Raw genomic sequence first — 21,639 nt, forward strand, 5'->3', positions numbered from 1 at the left:
TGCCATGCTAGCTACCTCGTCATGTGTGGAACAGTTTAAATGACTGATGCAATTTGCCACGGAGCCAATAAGGGACATTGACCCCATTGTGGGACTGAAGAGAAAAGGCTGTTAAAACCAAAATTGCTATGCTTAACTTAATGATGTGCTTGCTATAAACATGAAAATATTTCTGCAAGGCTGGACTGGCTTTTATGCCTGTGCGTGTTCTAAAAAAAAAAAGACATCTCAAAAAATGGTCAGCTTTTCACCCAAGTTTTACTTGGCCTAATTGGATTTGGGAGGTATTTGAATAATGGATAATGAGCTTTCCTGAATGTGTACAGAAATGAATTCACCCTGGGCCCTAATTCATTCTTTTGTCAGAGCTTTGTAAGTATGTAAGCCCTTTGTATTCAGTATTCACTGGGAGATAATCTGTCACCTCGTTAAATGAGTAGGGGCAGGATAGGGGCACCTGGGTGGCTCAGTCGGTTAGGCATCCAACTCTTGATTTCTTCTGGGGTCAAGATCTCAGGGTCATGAGATCAAACCCCACGTCAAGCCCAGTGTAACGTAGAGAAACACTTAAATGGGTATATTTAAATATTTGTAGGTTAAAGTTGGTTAGGAAAGCTTATTGCATGTAAGATCAGTGCATTTTACTCTGTGAGTTTACCTTAATTTTAAAATCAATTTTTAAAAAGTATTATGTGAATACCTCTTACTTTCTAAATATCTTTAGTAAATGACATCTCCAAGTTTTACTTTCTTTACCTTTCTGTCTTTTGGGGGGGGTGTGTGACAAAAAGTACATATTAATATAATCCTTTGGCTGAATAAAATCAGTTGCCCACAGTTACTGATACTTTGGCCCTTCTTTCCTCAGAGCGAATATTTGTTGGTTCAGTGGTTTAACCATATCGAAGATCTCTTCCTTCTCTTCAATCACACCAGCTGGACTGACCGGATTGTTTCCCCTCCCAAGGCAGAATTCGTACTTGTTGCTAAGTGCTTCCAGTCAAATAGAACAACAGATTTAAGACTTAGATTTTTATTCCTTCAAGTGATTTTTCTGTGTTGTATAGCATTTCCCTGAAAGCTTACTCTCTTCCACAGATGACGTGATGAGTGTGTTATGCTGGATTATTTTGCTTATCTCAAGATAGGTTTATCATCTATAAACATGCTTTTAAGTTATTAGCCCACCTCTAGTGTGAGTCAAAATGCCTCCCTGCCATTTTGCAGTTTTTTAAAGTAAGTAGAATTAGCAGAATGTGGCAATTTTTAAAACTTCCTGTCGAATCTGCGCGTGGTTTGAGCAGTGAAGGAGGACCACGATGGGCTGAAGGTACAAGCCGGTGCTGTGCTGTCCATACCTCAGCCCATTGCCACAGCCTCTTGGCTCACGGCCATTTTCAATTCTTTGAGCTGCTGATTCTCACTTGCATAGATCTCCATATTTCTAAGGAGAATGTTTATTTTCTAATTCATTAACTTAGACCTTTACGCAGGTGGAGGATTTCATTTCCTTGAACAGCCATCCTTGTTGCTTTTCCTCCCCTTAGCTTCCCCTTCCCTTCTCCCAATCTGTTAATACCTTTCGGTTAAAACAACATCCATCATTTACATTGTTTGCGTATGCACATCGTCAGATGGTGTCGTACCCTAGTTTCCTTTCTAAAGTTTTCCCATAGTTAATAATTGCCTTGTATACTTTCATCTGCAAAGGCTTCTTTCTGCCTGTTGCTAATTCTTCCCATACCTCTTGGAACCTCTTGGGCAGTTTTCCACAAGGTCAGTCAGCACTGGCCGGGAGGAATGCAGTGCACCCTGCCTGTATGATTTCACCTTTCCTAGTGGCCACAGGAAAAAGGGTAAAAAGAAGCAGATGAGATCAATAGTAGTTTATTTAGCCCAGTATGTTCAAAGTGTTATTTCAACAAATACTACTGAAAATATTTCGTTTCTTAGTACTGTTGTCACAACCTGATATGCATTTCTACACTTACACAGCACCTCTTTTCAGACTGGCCACCTGTGCCCTCAGGAGCCACATGTGGGTCGTGGCTGGAGTATCAGAGCAATTTCAGGTAATTTCTTTGTTTCAGTTTTCATTCTGGAGACCTCCATTGTCCTTCTGTCTGGGTTGCTTGGTCTATAGGCCTGACAAACATAGCTATCATCCTGAAACTTCCTATGTTTTTCTTGACTGGATTCCCTATTTCTTGGATTTCAGGTCTTTTCCTTATCTCCCTCTGGTGGTTTCGTTCAGTCATGGTCGGTATGGTGCACAAAGGCATGTCACTGATACATCCATCTGTTGAGGCCTACTGCTCCAGTCTGGCCCTCTTGCTTCCAGGTCTGGTACATACTTGTCATCCTGGGAGCTCTTCCCTCCACAGTTTCAGGGGAAGTTGCCTTTGTCTTTGCTCTTGTGTCAGGTTTTTTGTTGTTGTTGTTGTTGTTGTTGTTGTTTTTACCTTACTATATCTTACATTTTTCTCTTTCTTGGTTTATTTCTTCCCTCGGGTGGAAGATATGCTCCAGTGGATTGCTGAGGATGGGAGCGTGGGTGTGGTCAAGTGTTTGAGGCTTTGCCTCTCTGCAGTGTTAATTTAGTTAACTTACTGCCCCTTCTCACTTGGTCATAATTGGGCTGGGTATAGAATTCTAGGCTAGAGATCCTCTTGCTTCAGATTCTAAAAACATTGCTCCATTGTTGTCTAGCTTTCAGCGTTCTCGAAAAGTCTGAAGCCATTCTGATGACTTTATCCTTTGAACGTGAACTATTTTTTCTTTCTAAGAACTTACAGAATATTTTCTTTTCTTTTTTTTTATAGAAAGATTTATTTATTCATTTTAGAAAGAGTGCATGTGCGTGTGTGATGGGGAGGGGGCAGAGAGAGAATCTCCAGCACACTCCCTGCGGAGCACGGAGCCCAACGCAGGGCTTGATCTCACTACCCTGAGATCATGCCCTGAGTCAAAACCAAGAGTCTGATGCTCAACCGACTGAGCCATCCAGGTGCCCCCAGAATATTTTCTTTGAAAGATTCTGGAATCACATATTAATGTGCCTTAACGTAGGTCTGTTTTTATCATTTGAGCATTTGAGGGTCTGGAAGATTTCCTTGAACTATTTTTGTTTTTTTAATGTTTTCTTTCCTTGTATTTTGTTTTGCCTGATTTTCTATTGTGGGTTTTTGGGGATAGGGGGTACTTTACTTTCTGGGAGGATTGCTTCTACCTTTACCTAACATTTTGTTCTTAATTCATAGATACAATATAATTTTTTTTTTTATCTCACTGAGTATATTAACAATATATTTTTTAAAGCTTTCTCTTCTGTGTAGTTTATTTCTTCCAAGGGACTTTTTTCCTGTTTCATTTTTCTTGTAAATCTCTTTTATACTAGAGGCATTCTTCTCACATCTTAGAATCAGTGGTTGTCTGTGCGTGATGAAGCTCACAAGGCAGATTGAGAGCTCTGAGAGGGTGGAAGGGTCTCATCAGCACTGATCTGGCCATGAGCCCTTTAGCTGGGCTATTGGTTGTGAGCCCTGGTGATAGTATCTTCTGGTCTTTGCTCTTGTCTGCTCAGATCACATAGCACTGTCTCCTGATTTCTATTCTGCAGAAAATGATTCTCCAGAGTTCTGTGGTACAGGGTGACAGTCACCCAGCAGCACCCAGCAGCATGGAAGGGGGGTGGTGGGGAGATCCACTGCTTCTCAGACAGCTCCAGCCCCGTCCCCTGCAGTGAGTCCCACCCTTCCATCCAGAAGCAGCATTTCCCGAGTTTCTGCAGGATTCTGTGGTGGAAATGGACTGGTGCTTTGCTTTCTCCACTGCCGGCTTGTAATTGAGCTTTCTCAGACCTGCCAACTACTAATAAGATGGCCAGCTTCCAAAATCCTGTTGCTGCTACCTCCTCCTGTTCTGCTCTCTCTTGTGAGTTTGTCTTTTTTTTTTTAAATTGTAATAAAATACACATAATAAAATTTACCACTGTAACCATTTTAGGTGTATACCTTAGTGGCACTCAGTATGCTCACATTGTCATATGGGTTTATCTTTTAATAAGAATAAAATACAAATTAAAAAGAAAAGATTTTTAAATGGGATTATCGTGGTGTTTTAGAAGAGCAAAAGTAGATGCCTGTGATCAGTCTAGCAGGAGGCATGATTTGGGTCTTCTGTTAACCCAGGCACTTCCTCTTTCTGACAGTTTGGTGTAATGGGATTTGTCGACCATCTCCTCGGAAAGCAGGAGTTGAACAGTTGTTGGCATAAAAGTGCATTTTATCTGCTCTCAATAACTGTGACTTTATACAAGGTTACAGAGGGAGCTCCCGGGCTTGTGGCGTTCCAGGCTCTCCACGGCTCTGGCCGGCCCACCTGTGTGCTCCAGCCGGCTGTCACTGCCCCCGCCAGCCCACTCACTGCCGCTTGCAGAAGACGTGTGCGCTCGCCGGTGCTGTGCTGGGTGTCCCTGAGCCACGGACCCCGCCACCCCTTTCGGTCTCGCTGCCCTCTTCCCCGTATTTCTAGCTCCCGGCCCCACGCCATCCTCCCATTGCAGGTGTAGCTGTCCTCTATCTGTTTTCCCTTCCGGACCTTGTATGTGCCTCTGAATGATCACCTTGCGCTCCCCACACTGCCTAGTTCTCCTGGACGTGTGTTTCTGTCCCGGGTCCTCTCAGTGCCTGGCACATAGCCCACGCTTGGTTAAACGTCTGCATGGCTTCCTGATGCCAGGGATTTCAAAAGAGAACTCTATCCTTTTTTTTTTTTTTTTTTTTTTTATAGGATATCCGACACGAAGCCAGTGACTTCCCATGTAGAGTGGCCAAGCTTCCTAAGAACAAAAACCGAAACAGGTACAGAGATGTCAGTCCCTGTAAGTATTCACATCGCCATTACCAGTCTCACTGCTCCCACTGGGTGCGCGCGCGGCGGCGCCCCCTCAGCGGCAGGGCCTCTCCGGCGGGACCCCGGTGCCCCGGGCTTTCGTAATCAAGCCATGGCAGTACCGCTTTATGACTTGGCTGTTTGCTGTAATCCAGGCATCAGAGACTTAGAGTAATGGTTTGTTTTTTCCACGATTGTAGAAGGAATAAGATTTCAGTTTCTGGAAAATTCAGCTAAGTTCAAAGCACTTTTTCGAGCTTTGACTATTTTTATGATGAATCATTTTCCTCCCAGCCGAAGCAGAGTATAGTAGGCATAATATAACCTTTTCTGGATGATTCAGCAACAGTAGTATTAGCCCCCGAGCATTGTACTGAACTGTGATGGTGCCCGGCACAGGCACTAAGGAAGGGAGGTGGCGCTCCCGCCTGCTAAAGACTGCTCTGCCTGTGAGTCCCAACCCCATGCACCCTACCCTCCCACCGCCATCCTCATTCTTCTAGCTCTTTCTTGCCATTATCTCTCAGCTTGCCTGCTGGCCTCTGACAGCCGCCTCTGCCTTCTGAGTGACTGGCTCTGAATCTGCTGAGAGTCGAGAACTAAAGGTGTTGGAATTGGTGTAAAGCAAGAAAAACTGGAGCTGAGTAGAGAGCATGGACTTTGCCATCTCCTCTAGGCCACAGAGAACTTTCTGACTCACCTCCAGGGATTTTAGACCCTGCCCGTCGGAGAGGGTTGTGGCTGCCCGTCTCCCGTGGCAGTCTCTTCCGTCTGCCAGGGACGCAGTAGTCCTCCATCCCACGGGCGCCTCCCACAGGCCTGCTAGGTCACACGGCCCCCCGCGCTCTCGGCGGAAGAGCCGGCAGTGCCTCCTGCCCTAAGCTGTGCAGCACCAGGTTCCTGGGAGGGGCACGGAATGGACCTAGGTTGGTGCCGGGCAGTCTGCCTCTGAGTGCTGCCATGGTTCCCCACCCGGCTGTGTACCAGCCTGCTGCTTACAGCTGATGGATCTGTTCTCTCATCTTCAGTAAAGCAGGGGCCACGCAGATCTCAGGATGGCGTGAAGGTGCAATAAAATGACACAGGCCACTTAGCCCAGTGGTTGGGATGGTTGTTAATTGAAGGCTCACACCAGGCACATTTGAAGTGTAGTGCTAGGTCATCAAGCGGCACATGATTGTGCCCCGACACCCGACACTCTTGATTCAGCACGTCTAGGCTGTGGCACCTAGCAGGTTTTATTAAAAAAAAAAAACAAAAAACAAAAAACGAAGTTCCCCTCCGGTGATTCTGTTGTGGAGTCCCAACCAGCAACTCTGAACATCAAAGAAAACACTGTTGGCATCGTTCATGTGGAGCCAAGAGAGCCCCTTGCCGTCCTTACTCTGCACTAGACAGTGATGTCCTCTTAATATTTCTTTTCTACATTTCTCATCTGTGCTCATCTAAGTGGTTTTATGAGCCAGTTTTACAGAGGGCGGGAAGATCATTAAAATATTCTTCGCAGGAAACAACTCCCAGACCTTTTCACCCCATTCTCACTCCTGTTTCTCTTGTTTTCCCCCAACTCCACTGTCCAGCAGGACAGATAATTTGCTCTTAAGGTCATGGAGGACATGGGGAGAATGATTCAGGGTAGAAAGTGATCTTTTGTTGGTCTTCCATTTGGCCAATGAAAAAGCCCAGTGCTCAGAGGAGGAGTTGTTTGGCCAAGGTCACCCAGTTACTGTTTGAACCCATTCATATAACCCACCGAAGGGTTATGTGGGCTCGTCATCTGTTTTGAGATCTATCTCCATGACTTAAATATTACCCAAGTATTTCAATTTGTATTAATCCTCTGTGATGAGAAACATTATTCCAAATGGTGACTAATTTTTAAAAACATTTCCTTGAAATCTTTTAGAACAAAAAGCCCTAAACCGTGTGTCCCCATTAACTTCTCCTTTCCCGTTGGGCTAGGGGAGAGAAGATAGTGTTCACGAGTGGTCACCCAAGTTCATCCTCCCTTGTGTTGTACCGGAAATAAAAATACCTACCTCCTCTTGTTAGCTACACTAGCGGGATAAGGAAAGTAGCCCTCAGGGAACCACTGCTTTTGTGACCGAGTCATGGTAAAAGGGAAAAAAAGTGGCTATGCACTTTCAGTAACCTGGGGCAGACCTCCCAAATGAGAGTTTATTTTTAAAAACTATTCTGAAAGTTACATTTAATGTACTTCCGGTGTTTTGGATTCAGTTTATTTTTTCCGGTTAATTATCTTTTAAATGTCTTTGATCATGACAGTTCCTGAATTTGAAATACTAGAATTCAATTCTAATTGAATTCTGTTCATAGATTAGAATCATTTAAGTGTATTATACTCGAAACTTAAAAAAAAAAAGAAAAAACTTTATATAAAGGAATTCAAGGTAACCCTTCCCACACCACTATATATTTACGTCATTTCATCTTCAAACCATATGAGATATGATCATAAATCCCACCTACTGTGGCTCATTGTACCAACTAGAGCTCTAGGGACTGGGTGAAACTTTTGGTGGATTTTTTTCCCCTTTAAAGATTGAATCCACTGTATTTTTTTACCTTATGAAAGTATGTATTAGGCATCCAAGAACAGATCCCTTGGCACCCCCTCCTCACAGCCTCCTGAGTTGTGGGGCAGTGATAAGTGTAGGAAGATAAGACCTCAGAATAGATTGTCCAATTAGAACAGAACCCATGTTTTAGTGTAGTTTGTCTCTGTTGCTGTTTAGCATTAAATTTCAAACACTTCCAGAAACCTTTCTGAAAATACTAAGTCCTCCTCATATTGATGACTAATCTCAGTTAAAACAACATGGCCTCAGCCAGTGTGAATGCCCTTAATGCCACCGACTCACCTTTTTTGCTTTCCCCATGGGGTGCACTGCCTGTGTGGACACTTTGGTCATCCAGGACTAACATCTGAGTTCTGGCTTGCCTTTCAGTTGACCATAGTCGGATTAAACTGCATCAAGAAGAGAATGACTACATCAATGCTAGTTTGATAAAGATGGAAGAAGCCCAGAGGAGTTACATTCTTACCCAGGTAATTGGATTGTCCAAGATTTTCTTTGATGGGTTTTTGCCTTAATTGATGTCAACTTAAGAATTTCAGAGTACTGTCATCTATACTTCAAATAAAATCTGTCACATCCTTTAGAAGGCCAGGTTGTACACAATCCAAAAAAAGCAACGAGGAAGGAAAAAAAATCTTCCTTCAGAAACTGTTTGGTTGTAACACATATCTTTTCTGGGAAGTACACCGCTGCTGGGCTTATAGAAAACAGCATGAAATGCCAGAATTGCCTGTGGGCCCACTGCCAGAGGCAGCAGGGCCGTGGCAAGAGAAGGGCCCGCACCTGTGTTGATTCCGTAAGTGTTCACTTCAGAGCATCAAGGCTGCTCACGGGAATCGAAGAGGGTTAGCAGTAGACCAGTAATCTTCATCCAGGTGTCCGCTCAGAATTCCTTGGCATGGTCTTCATTCTTAGGCCCAGAAAAAAAGCATCCTTAGATTGTGTGGACAAGCATGCAAAATCATTTACAATTCCCATTGGCTTTTGGCATCTTTGTGGGAAAAAAATCACAAAAATGATTTAATACTTGACATTCTTGTGAAACGCTTACTCGCGTATGACCCCAAGACCATGGGTATCAGGGAAAGAGGATAGAGAAGTTTCTTTTTAATTCGTTTTCTCAAGTCTTAGTCTGTTACCTGTAAGTTGCTCTAAACACGTGAAGTTTCTCTCTCTTTTTAGTCGTAGTTTTTGCTTTCTCATTCCATATCCATTCATCAGTGTTCTGTATGGCTTTGGTGTATAGGGTGATTTTGAACATCGTACTTCTCTTTAATACTGGGAGGTTAAAATGACAGTGAAGCCAGAGGGCATATGAACGAAGGCTGCCTTGGGGCAGGGAGCTGGATCAGAGCATAGTTGCCATGGCCCTTTTTTGCTGCCCGGTCTTGTCATGTCCCAGTTCCTCTGTCCATGAGGAGCATCAGCCCACGTGCCTCCCAGTGTATGGAACATCAGCCACACCGTGCTCAGTCCCGGGGCCATTGAGGAAGTGCTTGGTATATGTGTAGGGGGCAGGCCTTTTACCAGACCTCAGGCTGTGGTCTTCCCAGCACCTCCGGGGTGGTTGGGGTAGGGTGACAAGGAAGGAGATCCTTGTAGTGGCAGGCTGGCAGGAAGAGGTTGAGGGAAAAGCAGCTTCTTGGTAACTTCTCTTTTTAGAAGAAGTCAAGTTTCTTACTTCCTGATTTTAGCCATTCAACTTTGGTGTGGGGTTAAGAAGTCCAAAGTAAAGACGGGTAGGGGTATAAAGTCAAGTGGAGCGCTAGGATATCACCATGGAAACTGTATACCACCATCCTCCCCACCCCCATGCCCCAGCAGTTACTTGGCACAGCAGAAGGTCTCTCTGTTTTGCCAGGTTGTACCGTCTAGCTGCCTGCACGGTCACCCTTTGCCCTGGGATTTGTAAAAGGGATCGAAGTAACCTGACCCCAGAGTTGTACCTCTAGACAGTAGGAGTGACATATTTTCCAAGCCACAAAACCAAGAAAACCCTGCCCGTTTTTTAAATTTTCAGTGTTCATTATGCAAATAATACAAATCTGTAGTCTTTTTTTTTTTTTTTTTTTAAGGCAGTGGTATGGAAGTGTAGAGAATGATGTCAAAGGTGCCCTCTGTCACTTCCACAGTGAATCGTTGGCTGAGTTCTCCGTTCGGATCTTGTATGATTTTTCATCCCTGAAACCCATCCTAAACAAGGGTGATGGGGAGTGGGGACGGTGACAGGCTGGTAACTGGTAAGAGCCACAGCTGTGAGACTTGGTCCTCGTGCCCAAGCTGCAGGATGAAAGACCCAGGTGGCCAGCCAGGAGGCCCCGGGGCCCCTGTCTTCTAGGAGCCATTTTTCTGTTAATTGGCTGGAGAGGGTTATGCATCTGAGCGCTGTTGTCTGAGGCTCTGTGTGGAGCGTGGATGTGCCCGGTTTAGGCAGCAGGAGGGAGCGGAGTTCAGGGAAGTGTGTGGGCGCTGAGGGCTCACATGGTCAGGGAAAGTGTGGTGGGACCTGAAGGGAACGGCTGCAAAGAATCGGGAGAGTTTGGGTGAGACAAGGTGAGACTAGAAACCATTGTAGACATGGTGTTGGCTGGAGGAGGTGACACGCTCTGTCATGGAGGGGAGAGGTGATGTCCCTTCCAGGCAGCACTGACAACTTGACACATACCAGAGGCATTCGTTTTCTTGTGTCCAGAAAACATCTGTGCCCATTGCTGGGTTGGCAGGCAGCCCACCGTGTCCTGGTGCCCACACTGGACCCCTTGGGCCACCCTACTGATCATTTGTGTCTACATCTCTTATGTTCCTCGGTCCCAGGATGAAGGCAGTCCATGGTCAGGTCCATCATTATTAATAGGAATAACAGCTAACGTTTTACTGGCCGTTTACTATGTTTCAGGTGCTGCGGTAAGTAAGGCCTTTACATTTGTGAATGTAGTTAACTTTCACAACCATGTGAATAAGGACTGTGATGAGTCGAGAGCAATGGGTGGAGAAACTGAGGCATGGAGATGTGAAGTGACTTGTCCAAGGTCACATGGATGATAAGTGATTGGAGCTGAGACTCTAGCCGCCGGAAGTGTCGCTGCCGATTGCTTCCCCATACTGCCTCTTGCCTGCACCCACTAGCTTTGTTCCACATTCCACCCACACTCCAGAGGGACCTCGGTGGAGCCCCTCCGCCAGTCATCTCACACCAGAGAGCAGAATCAGCCTTTTCTCTCCTCTGTGGGTCAGCCCCGAACCAGCCCTGCGAGGCAGAAATAACCTTTCACCGCGTGGCGGAAAAGAGAATTGAGGTTACTGACCACTAGGCGGGGAGGAGGGCGGTCCCTGTCCCAGCCCCAGCCCCAGCCACCACTCTGCCACAGGGCACTGTCGTCTGCCAACCGCCAGTGGTGTGCTCGCATTGGAGCGTGTCGGTGTGTAAAATGGTATACACTCTGTGGATTGTGTATTTGCAGGGCCCTTTGCCTAACACGTGTGGTCACTTTTGGGAGATGGTGTGGGAGCAGAAAAGCAGGGGCGTTGTCATGCTCAACAGAGTGATGGAGAAAGGATCGGTAAGTCATGGATTTATCTCCTGTTTACCTCACCATCCATGTGTATCCCAGTCCGTGAAGTTGACATTTTTGTCTGAGTTTATTTCTTTACATTGCTTTTATGTTTCTTTTACGTGATATCTTCTTTATTAGAAAAATTTAAAGAAGCATTATATAAATAACAAGTTTATAGTCAGAAAAGCAAATGAATTAAAAAGAGGGGGAAAGTCCAGTTGCCCTGGACCTCTGCCCGCGCCCCCCCCCCCCCCCCCCCCGAGTCGGTCCCTCTCCGGAGTGCCCGTGTGTGTTCTGCTGTTCCATTAGGGAGCTGTGGCAGCGGCCGCATTCGGGATTCGCCTCTGTCAAATACGCAGACGCCTGGCTCCCGGCCGCCTCTTTAACATGGATGCTGTCTGCCTGTGTGTTTCCAGCAGGATTTGTGTTAGCGTTTCTCCCAAGTTCTCTGCAGCTCTCTAAACACCCCCCAGGATAGCTTGTGAGCTGGAGGTGCGTGATGATGCAGGCAGTGCCCTCCATGCATCTGTCCCTGCGGTTGCCGCCGTGGCCTCTCCACTTGCTCTCTTCCGGGTACCCTGCCCCCGGTTTCCAGAACGGTCTTTTGAAACCCAAGTGTCACCACACCTCTTCCGAGCCGAAAACCCTTGTGTGACCCCCACAGCCTCCGGGGATGTGCATAATGTGGCTACAGGACCAAGTTAACTTGGACCCCGACTTCCCACCTCCATCTCCAGACTCCAGCCAGAACACACTTCTGCTGTTAGTTTCTTGCCAGGTTCTCTGGCCTAACAGAATCTGAGTCCCCGCCCAGCCCCAGCTCTCTGGCAGGTATCTCCAGGTGCTTCCCTCGCATCAGCCACCGCCCGTGCTCCCTCCACCCCCTCACTCTGCAGATTGCCTGTTGGAGGCCTGTCTCCCAGGGAAGGCGACGTGATGTGCAGGGCACAGTGTGGCAGAAACGGAGCGAATAGACGCCACACCCCTGCTACCCTGGCTCCTTCCCTCCTCTCCCGCCACGGCCAGCACACTCGGGGCTCTCCAGCCTCAGAGCGGGGGAGGCCCTGGGATGGGCTGAGGAATGTGGACATCAGGAGGAGCGGACAGCCCAGGCACAGAGAACTGCGTGTGCCCGGGCCTTGCCAGGTGCTGGCACGACGCTCGGGCTCAGCCAAGCCACTGCTGTTGCAGCTGGCCTGGCCGCCTCGGACTGGGCTGGCCAGGACAGCACGCAGGCTCCAGAGAAGCCGCCCCTCCAAAGAAAGCACAGTCATGGCCCTGGAGGGAACAAATGCAAGTGCAGAGAAGTAACACATCAAAGGAAACGCCCGTAGTGAAACAGGAAGCACTCACCGCAAAGCCCCCCCACCTCCGCGCGCCCCCAGCAGCAGTCTTAGTCACAGCAGATGGTCCTCTTACAACAGCACAAGTTTAAAATCATGGGTTTTGCCTCAGCCCCCTTTTCTTAAAGCTTTTCTTTGCTTGATAATAACAGATGAAGAGCTTACCTGAGTGTTCAAAGAATGAAATAATGCTTCTGAGAAAATTTTTTCAGTGAAAGTGGGTTTTGATGATTTCTGCTTCAGTGGCTTGATTAGTAAAATGTGAAGTTACAAATGCGATTCGACCCGTCACCACTCTTGTCAGCAATTTTGAATAAAGAAACAAGCTTTAGGTTCCCACAGCACACACACTCTGCAAGGGAAAGTGAGACAGACATGGTGGCCTGTGCACATGTTCGGCACTGGTGAGCGATTGGGGTCTCGGAGCCTCGGCGCTGCCCACAGGGGGCCGCTAACACACCCACCCCCACGTGTGGCCATCAAAAATGTCTCCAGACGTTGTCCAGGGTCCCCTGGGACATAAAATTGCCCCCGTTGAGAAGCACTGTTGTAGATGGTGTGGAGGGTTTGGGAATTTTAAATTGAGTCATTTATTCAGAAATCATTGGGTATGGTAGCATTTCCTTTTTACTTGAGTGTTACTGAATTTGCGTGAAACCCCTTTGCCGTTGGCCCAGTCTAGCGAGGGTGCTGTCCTGACCCTATAGCTGCATGCTGGCCCCCAGGCCTGCTCTTGGTTGTGTCCCATCCGAGGCTGACTGTAAATGGACAGCTTTTCCCCTTGGCCATTTAAAAAAAAAAAAAAAAAAGAAACCTGGCTAGTTGGTTTTCATGTAGTTTACTGTGATCATGTGACAGTAGTCTCTGTTTTCCTGTGTAACTACTCTTCCTGCTCAGGGTCATTCAGGCATGCGCACTGGCGTGGAAAGCAGCGAGTGGTTTGAGATTCTTAAAGTTTCTTGGGATCAGCAATTTCAATTCGGCATCACCATTGTCATCCCCATTAGAGCTGACTGGGGAAAATTCTAAGAAGTCGTGGTGTCTTATTTGCCCAGCTGATCTAATTACAAACTATGCATACAGCCCATGGTAAGAACCAGCTTGCAGAGCGTTTCCATGCAGTGCATATTTGTTTTCTGGTTTCCTTCCTTCTCTGAATAGTATAGGATGTGCCCCTCTTATTTTTGGCAGACCTGCCTGTTACTCTTTTGGGACCATGTGCTTCCTGAACAGTGGTGCAGAAAATGATTATGTGTGTTAGACGGGGCTCATCCAAGTAGCCCAAGTTCTTGCGGGTTCGAGTTAAAGATTGAGTTGAGACATGTCCATGAAGAGCGTGTTGGTGTGTAAGGGCGGGGATTGTTGTTTAGGCAGCAGAAATAAACAAGGCGATGTTTAACCAGAAACATCGCCTGTATCTCTCTCCCAAACCCCTGACTAAAGGTGCTGTTTGACTTCAGTACTTTTGTGCATGGTGAGGCTCTGGATTTGTGTCGTGGGAACGTCAGGGTTCACCCATTTGCTTAGTCAGCTGTCTGGTTCATCGTTCCTTGGGAAAGCCAAATCCTGCATCACAGGGTCACCCCAGGTGACATTCATGGATTTTTCTGAAGATTGCCTCGCTGTTTTGGAAGGCCCCAAGGCCTCTCTCTCACATCGAGCTTCGAGGTGGGAAGGGCGGCTGTGGCAGACACCCAGCACGTCGGCGCCACCGTTTGCTGCTGACCCAGGATGTGGCACAATTTGAATTCTGGTGAAGAACTGCTTTCTAATAAAATAAATCTCCTTCTCAGGGTGGGATGGATCAGTTTAATAGAATAGCAGCAAGTAGTGCTCTTAAGCTTATTGTTTTGTTGTATTTTGTGTGTTTAAAACAGAAATGTCTACAGGAAATGACAGCAAGCAGAGCACGGCATGTTACTGTGGATGCCTGAGAGCTCTTAAAAAATAAATACTGCTGGATTGACACTTAGTGTGCGCCAGAGTTGCGCACTAGTGGAGTTCCAGAGTCTTGGTCTTTACCCAGATCACGGAGACTTACTGGGCTTTATATTCGGTTTTGAAAGTGAGTGTTTGCTGTGTGGAGGTGAGATGTCAAAGACTCTTCTTCCCTGCCCGTGAGACCCGAAAGCACTGGCCTCTTCTTTGGTAGCACCCAGCCGTCCTGCGTTTCTGCTTCTCCGCTCAGGGCGTTGGGGGCACGCTCCAGCACACGTGCCGTGGAACCCACCAGGGCAGTCTGTCTGCCTCTGGGGTCTTCAGGAATTGCACGGGTCTGATTACTGGAGGAAAAGTGCATCCTTGAAGCCTCTACTCAAGTCTCCCTTCCAGCTGCCCCACCCCCTCTGGCTCAGGAGGGGACCTCGCCATGTCATTGATGCTTTCGGGTTCCGAGGGGCAGAATTGCTTTGATGCTGACAGGTTGGTCCTGTTCCAGGGGTTCATCTTTGGCAACTCCTCATTGGTGTGAGGAGGGAATGTGGGTGAAACTGTCCCGGTCTTTCAAACAGGCCCGGTCCAGGCCCTGTTGGCCTTCTGTTTCAGGACCATGATGTCTGATGCTATGTCGGCATCCCAGTCTGGTGTTTCTTGGTTTGTTTCTTCTTTTTCTCTTGTTTTTTGGGTAGCGTGCAGCTTCATTAGGGCAGGACTGGTGGGCCTTCCTGATTCTGTCTTCACTCTGCTCAGGAGCCTCCTGGTTCTTCACTGCCCAGGTGACACCAGGTTCTGGGCCTGCCACCAGAGTCGCCGTGGTCTGGTCTTCCCTTGGCCCTGCTCCCTGCTGCTCCTCTGAGACTGGCTTCTGGGCAGTCACTGGGAAATCCTCGTCATCCTTCCGAGCATGCCTCTGTCAGAGGCCACATCTTTTTTTTTTTTCTTAAGGTTTTATTTATTTGAGAGAGAGAGAGAGAGCAAGCGGTGAGGGAGAGCAGAGGGAGAGGGAGAAGCAGACTCCCCACCTGATGCGTGGAGCTCGATCTCAGGACCCTGGGATCATGACAGAGGCCACTTCTTCCATAGGGTTTTCTCTGATCGCTTGCCTGTAACCTCAGCCAGCCTGGAACTTTTGCCTCTTCTGGATTCCCACAGCACATCCATAGTGTTGACTGCTGTTACGCCCCCTTGTCACTGATCTGCACCAACCGTCTCTTCTAACAGAAAGAGGCTGGGCCTGGAGGGGCTCCCTCCACCTACTGTGGCATTTCAGGCAGCTTGTCCTGTGCCTCAGAGAGGGTGCTGGTGGGCCAGTGCGTGTTCAGTTGCAGTGGGCTTGAATTTATACCATTTCCCAAAGAGCTAGTTCGATAATTTCATGTGATGGAAATCATAATGTCTTTGGGGTTCCCTCTGTCTAGGCACATTGTCTGACCCTCTGGTTTGTAGACCTTACAGCTTAGCCCCCATCTACCTGCTGTTTTGGTCCAAAATGTTCATCACCAAACAGAAAGATCTGGTATAGAAACTTGACTCAAAGTATGCCACTAAGTTTGAGTCAAATTTTCTTTCTTAAACTCTAAGTGAAACCAAATCTTTGGGAGTTTGCTTGCTTTGAAGAAAAAGTTAATGAGCTGTACTTAAATGAAGACCATCAAATAGTTCCTGAAATCATTAAACTAGAAAATCAAAAGGATTTTTTGGGACTGAGCCAAACCAGAATGAAAGGGTGGGATGGGGCAGCAGGTGACCCCAAGCCTTGGAGGAGCCCCTCTCCACGCCTTCTCTAAACATTCAGTTACAGCCCTTCAGCGTTTTCACAGTGTCCCACAGTCTCTTCTAGACTGGGTTCTGTTCCCCTGGGGTAAGAGGTCTGCATTGTGCCAGCAGCACTGATCCGGTTCTTGGTAATCTTTGAAATGGCTACACAAAGTAGTCTGTGAGAGACTAAAGCTTTGGTACAGTCTTTCTTCACCTCGTAGATGGTCCAGAAGGGCCAGACCCCTGAAGCACCTCCTTGTTTGGGGAGCAGCTGTGTTTGGAGGTCTGAGCCCTCTCTGCCCAACTAGCCTTCTGTCTTAACCCCCTCCCCCCATCTCCCCAAGAGGCAAGTAGGTTATTGCTGATGGTGACTTCCCAGGTCAGAAAACCCCTGGTTTTCCTTTGGATTGTCCTGAAGCTCATAGAAGGTACTCCATACCTCTCTTCATGGGAAAAACAGTCCGTTGCTTATAATAATTCATCATTTTCTCTCCTAGTTAAAATGTGCGCAGTACTGGCCACAAAAAGAAGAAAAAGAAATGATCTTTGAAGACACAAATTTGAAATTAACCTTGATCTCTGAAGATATTAAGTCGTATTACACAGTACGGCAGCTAGAACTGGAAAACCTTACAGTGAGTATGACATGTACTTCATCCTTCCCACGACCGCTGCTTGAGAGGTCTTTCTACTTGGGTGATATTACCTAGTGCCAGTTTTTCCGAGTTTTGTACACTCTGAGCAAGGTGTGGTCTTAGCCCTGTTGAAAGCAGAGCTTACCCGCTTATATACCAGGGGAGCTGGGGGCGGGGCGGGGGTGTCCAGGGGTGTCCTCAGTTCCCTCCTCCACAGAACTCTCTTCCTGAACTGTAACGCTAGTTCATCACGGTTTCCAGGGAAAAGGGACTTTCTCACCTAAAACTTCTCTCTGTTCCTGTCTTTGCAACTACAGAGGGACTGCAGTGGTGGCCGCAGATTACATAGCAGCCGCTGCCTCTTTCCTTGTCCACAGTCTCTTTAGCTTGAAGTGAGGGAAGAAGGGCCCTTCTGGGACTGACTCCCAAGGTCATAGTCTGTATACGTTTTCTAAGTGAGGTCTTGGGCTTATTTGTCATGGGAAGAACTTCTAACACCAGCTGCTAGCTCTCATTGGAAGATGGTCTTGGAACAGGTCAAGCAAGGCACAGTGCTCTAAGAAGCAGTACCACAGAAGACCCTGCCCTTGGGGATTCGAAATAATTCACCAGGTGCCATCACCCGAAGGACCCTATGCCAGAGCTGGCAGCAGCAGGAGGGAGCTCCCGGCAGCTCCTGGGGACGGCGTTGTCCATGGCGGTCGCCACTCCCTTCTGGCCCACTCCCTGGGCTGGATTCCTGGCCCCACCATGTCAGACTGTCAGACTTTGGGGAGGGGCATCACATCTCACCGCGTCTCAGTTTCCTCCGCTTTCAGATGGGGCTTTTGTAAGGGTTCAGAAGGGAATATAGCGAAATGTTAGAGCAACAGCAGGCTCAGAGCACGTGCCGGGACGGGTTAGCAGGTTCTGTGGGGTTGAAGTGACCGGATTATCCAGGGCAGTCCCCACCCAGACTGGAGGGAAGGCGGGAGCAGTGCAGACCTGGGTGGGGGCTTGCTGGGGGGCTGCCCCTGAGTTCTGCTCACGTGTTAGTTTTCAGCTGACTGCTTTCCAGTCCACATGACTCCTGTTGTTGAATTCCTCACTGAAGTAAGATCTAGAACTTAGCGCCGGTTACCACGAAGCAGAGGAAAGTAAGTCGCGTGGCTTTGCGTGGCTTTGCGTGGCTTTTTGTGGAATGTAGTGGTGCAGCTGAGCCCGCGCCGACTCTTCTCCATGCGAGCGTTCTGCAGCCCGAGCCTGCGGCAGCCCCACACCCAGCCTCCGAGGCTGTGATTTATGGAGGGCTTGATGGAGGATTTTCAGGAATAATGTTGGCAGCGTGGTGGAATGTGCCTGGAGGATTATGTCATAGACGTTCTTTTTCATGCTTTTTAAAATTTTCAGGCCTGACATTCAGAGGGACTTCTGGTAAACTTTGAGAAAATTTCTCCCGTTTGTTGAGGGGAAATGGAATTCAGATGGAGCAGAAGGGGTTCGTGCTGTTTGCATGGCGGATCACCTGCCGCAGCGTGGAGGTTTTGATGTTGGGAAGGTCTGTTTGCTCTAACAGACTTTGTTCTTTAAAAATTCTTTTCTCAGAGGTGTATCTCTTCAAGCAGAGATTTAGAACAAATTCCTTGAGAAAGAGGTGGGCAGCTGTGAGGGAGGGTGTCAACAGGAGATGATCTACACCTTTTTAATGATTAAAGAAGGAACTTGCTTTTGGTATATTTTCTTCTTACTTCATTTTAAAAATCTATTTTTAAGTGTTTTTCTTTCCCTGAAAAAGAGAAAGGGCATTTCTCATTTTAAGCCATACAAGGAGACCATTTTCTAGGGAGGAAAAAATGGCATTGCCCCGGGTGGTTCTATAAATGATCCTAATGTCATCTGCAGATTCTTCCAGTTCTGCAGAAGGGTACCCGTGTGTCAGAGCTGGTGCAGGGTTCCGTACGTGTATTCTTTGCTGGTGTTAAGTCGTTGGTGTTTATCGTAGGCTCTTCGGCAAGTTTTCATCACCCTGGGCCCAGGGAGGTTGTTAGAACTAAAGCTGTAAGCTCTGGGAGGGCAAGGGCAGTGTCTTCACCTTATGCTGCCAGGCACGTTGGCTGGCACATGGTAGGCACGTTGTGGACATTTTGCTAAGCGATGGGAGGCATTGTTGGTAAGCAGGCCTCTGGACTCTTCATAGGTTCAGAGGAAGGAGCAGAGCTGGAAATGGCACCAGAGGCCATTCTTCATTCTGTTCCACTGGGAGCAGACGGGGCCAGGGGGAGAAACAGTTGGGGACAAGGGCCAGAGCCCTCATCTCAGAAGTTTCTGCAGCAGGCTCTGAACATGGGCTCTGGAGTCAAGCAAACTTAGATTTTGACTCCTGTTTCCTCACTTCATGGAGGGTTGGCCTCCGAGCCTCAGTTTCCTAGTCGAGAAAATGGGAATATGGGAATACAGGCCTTGCGGGGTCGATGTGCGAATTCAGGATGCTGCTGAGTCCAGCGCTGGGACGCCGCGGGGCCGGCGGGGCTGGCGTTGACTCCCTCCTCTTCAGCTGCATATCGAGCCGCACCTGACAGCTACCAGTCTTTGGAGACTGAGGTGGTTTTTTCTCTAAAATGACAATCCTCTGAGACTTCCAGATAGTCTTGTAAGGCCCTGAGTTACCCAGAGCTGGTGCCACACACGTGCAGTTACGCGTTTTACTCGTTCATGGGAAACCTTACGGTGCTTTAGGACAGGATTGTCGTGGGCGCCCACACGGCATCATTGTGACTTGTGGGATGGGGAGAAATCACTTGTAACCATGAAGACAGCAGAGGGGATGGGGCACCGGAGGAGAGATGCAGGCGAGAACATTTCCACGCTAAAGGAAGGGGGAAGTCGAGGCGGGAGCAGCCTCCGGGTCCAGTGTCGGGCACCCCAGTGCTTGGTGTTTCTTGGCTGGGTGAGTAGACGGAAAGAACTCTGAGAAGGGAAGCTGTTCTTCGAGTTAGATGGGGGGGTACACTTGGTGCTTTGCTTGGAAGCAGTGATTTCTGTACAGATGATTCTCTTAGAATCATCATGAGTTGTTGGGGTTTTTTTTTTTTTTTTCTTTCTTTCTTTCTTTCTTTCAGTCTCAAGAAACTCGAGAGATCTTACATTTCCACTATACCACGTGGCCTGACTTTGGAGTCCCCGAATCGCCAGCTTCATTCCTGAACTTTCTTTTTAAAGTTCGTGAGTCGGGGTCACTGAGCACAGAGCACGGCCCTGTCGTGGTGCACTGCAGTGCCGGCATCGGCAGGTCGGGGACCTTCTGTCTGGCTGACACCTGCCTCTTGCTGGTAAGGAGGCCCCTGGAGGCCCCGGGAGGAGAAGGAAGCCCATTTTAGCGCCCCCCTCCCATGGCCTGCCCCCAGTTTCTCTGTCATCGTCTCTGCAGTAAACTAGCCAGGATCTTCAATTTTTAACAATTTTCCTCCTGTGAAAGTAGCTCTAAGCTAAGTAGCTTTGTTCAGAGGGATGTTCTTAAGTGGAATGTGGCGTCAGGAAGACCCAAAGAATTCCTTTCTCGTACTCTTTCCCCTGTGCTCTAGTGGTCCCGATTTTGCTGCATTTTCACACATTTGCTAGAATTCTGCCTCCCCACTGTGATTTTTCCCAAGTAGAAACTGGAGGACTCTTCCAGAACATTGAAAATCACATTGTACTTGGGAGTGGGGCTGGCTGAATGGTGTCTCCTCTCTGGCTTTCAGATGGACAAGAGGAAAGACCCTTCTTCTGTCGACATCAAGAAAGTTCTATTAGAAATGAGGAAGTTTCGGATGGGACTGATCCAGACAGCAGACCAGCTCCGTTTCTCTTACCTAGCTGTGATCGAAGGTGCCAAATTCATCATGGGAGACGCTTCAGTGCAGGTAAGCCTTGCTTCTGCCTGCATCCAGGTGTGTTGATTTTGAATTTTTGTCTATGAAGAAGGAGGCTGTCAGTTGTAAAAGTTCAAATACTCTGTCATGTGTCAGAAGAAACAGCTATCCTTCGTGTACTAAATAGCTAGAAAGTTGTGATCCAATTTCTGCCTTGGATGTGCTGACGTAGAGAACATTGATAGGGAGAATAGACTTTGTTCTCAAAAGATTTCATCCTCCAAGTATACGTGTCTGTAGCCTCAGGAAGCAGAGAGAGCCCCTCACCTCTACTCACTTTAAAGGGGAGCAGATTTCCTGACAGATCAGCCCACTGTGAGTCCTAATGGGACTTTCTCTTGCCGCTTTCCCTAGGAGCAATGGAAGGAGCTCTCCCATGAGGACCTGGAGCCCCCACCCGAACACGTCCCCCCTCCTCCCCGGCCCCCCAAACGAATCCTGGAGCCACATAATGGGAAGTGCAAGGAATTCTTCCCCAACCACCAGTGGGTGAAGGACGAAACTGGGGAGGATAAAGAAGCCTTCTCCATCAAGGAGGAAACCGGAGCCCCCTTAAATGTCCCTTGCGGCTTGGAAAGGTAAGGCCAGGGGGGCCTGGCCTTTTGGTGGTGAGGGGGACTGACCTTCTGATCCAGAAACACGTTACTGTTGAAACCCTGAGGACACGGCCTCCTCTTGGCAAGCATTGCCTCTGTGTCTTTGGGGAATGGGACCCCTGGACCATCACCATCATCCTCCTACAGCCAGGGGCATCTGAGGCGGCCACAGGTTGCCCTCCCCCCCCCCCCCCCAAGGGACCTCCTTCAGTGGGGTTCTAGCACCACCTTGTGGTGCCCGTTGGAATCAGGGATTCATGTAACCGAGTCCCGCCGAGAGATGACCATGCCCTGCCCCTGGCTTCCAGCCAGTCCTGAAACATGCTGTCCAGGTTAGACCATGCACTTTCAGCCCCCAGAATGGTCCTTCTGGGAATTTAACCTTTTCGTGCAGTCTTGATTAACTTAATGCCATTTAGCAAAGATTATTGA

At 48.1% G+C, this 21,639-nt stretch overlaps 1 protein-coding gene across 8 annotated transcripts in view; it reads left to right on the forward strand.

The window, feature by feature from the left end:
* PTPN1 (protein tyrosine phosphatase non-receptor type 1) overlaps nt 1-21,639 on the forward strand; it is a 62,973-nt gene that overhangs the window by 35,810 nt on the left and 5,524 nt on the right. For 2 of the 8 annotated variants that reach the window (XM_027621222.2, XM_027621215.2), the window contains exons 2-8: nt 4,792-4,882; nt 7,863-7,963; nt 10,955-11,053; nt 16,584-16,721; nt 19,820-20,029; nt 20,441-20,602; nt 20,966-21,189. In XM_027621222.2, the coding sequence (XP_027477023.1) occupies nt 4,792-4,882; nt 7,863-7,963; nt 10,955-11,053; nt 16,584-16,721; nt 19,820-20,029; nt 20,441-20,602; nt 20,966-21,189 (1,025 nt within the window). Of the gene's footprint in view, nt 1-2,008; nt 2,073-4,791; nt 4,883-7,862; nt 7,964-10,954; nt 11,054-16,583; nt 16,722-19,819; nt 20,030-20,440; nt 20,603-20,965; nt 21,190-21,639 lie in introns of all 8 variants that reach the window. The other 6 variants (XM_027621216.2, XM_027621220.2, XM_027621221.2 and 3 more) reach the window with 6 other exon arrangements.

Source organism: Zalophus californianus, chromosome 8 (assembly GCF_009762305.2).
Source record: "Zalophus californianus isolate mZalCal1 chromosome 8, mZalCal1.pri.v2, whole genome shotgun sequence".
Taxonomy (NCBI): domain Eukaryota; kingdom Metazoa; phylum Chordata; class Mammalia; order Carnivora; family Otariidae; genus Zalophus; species Zalophus californianus.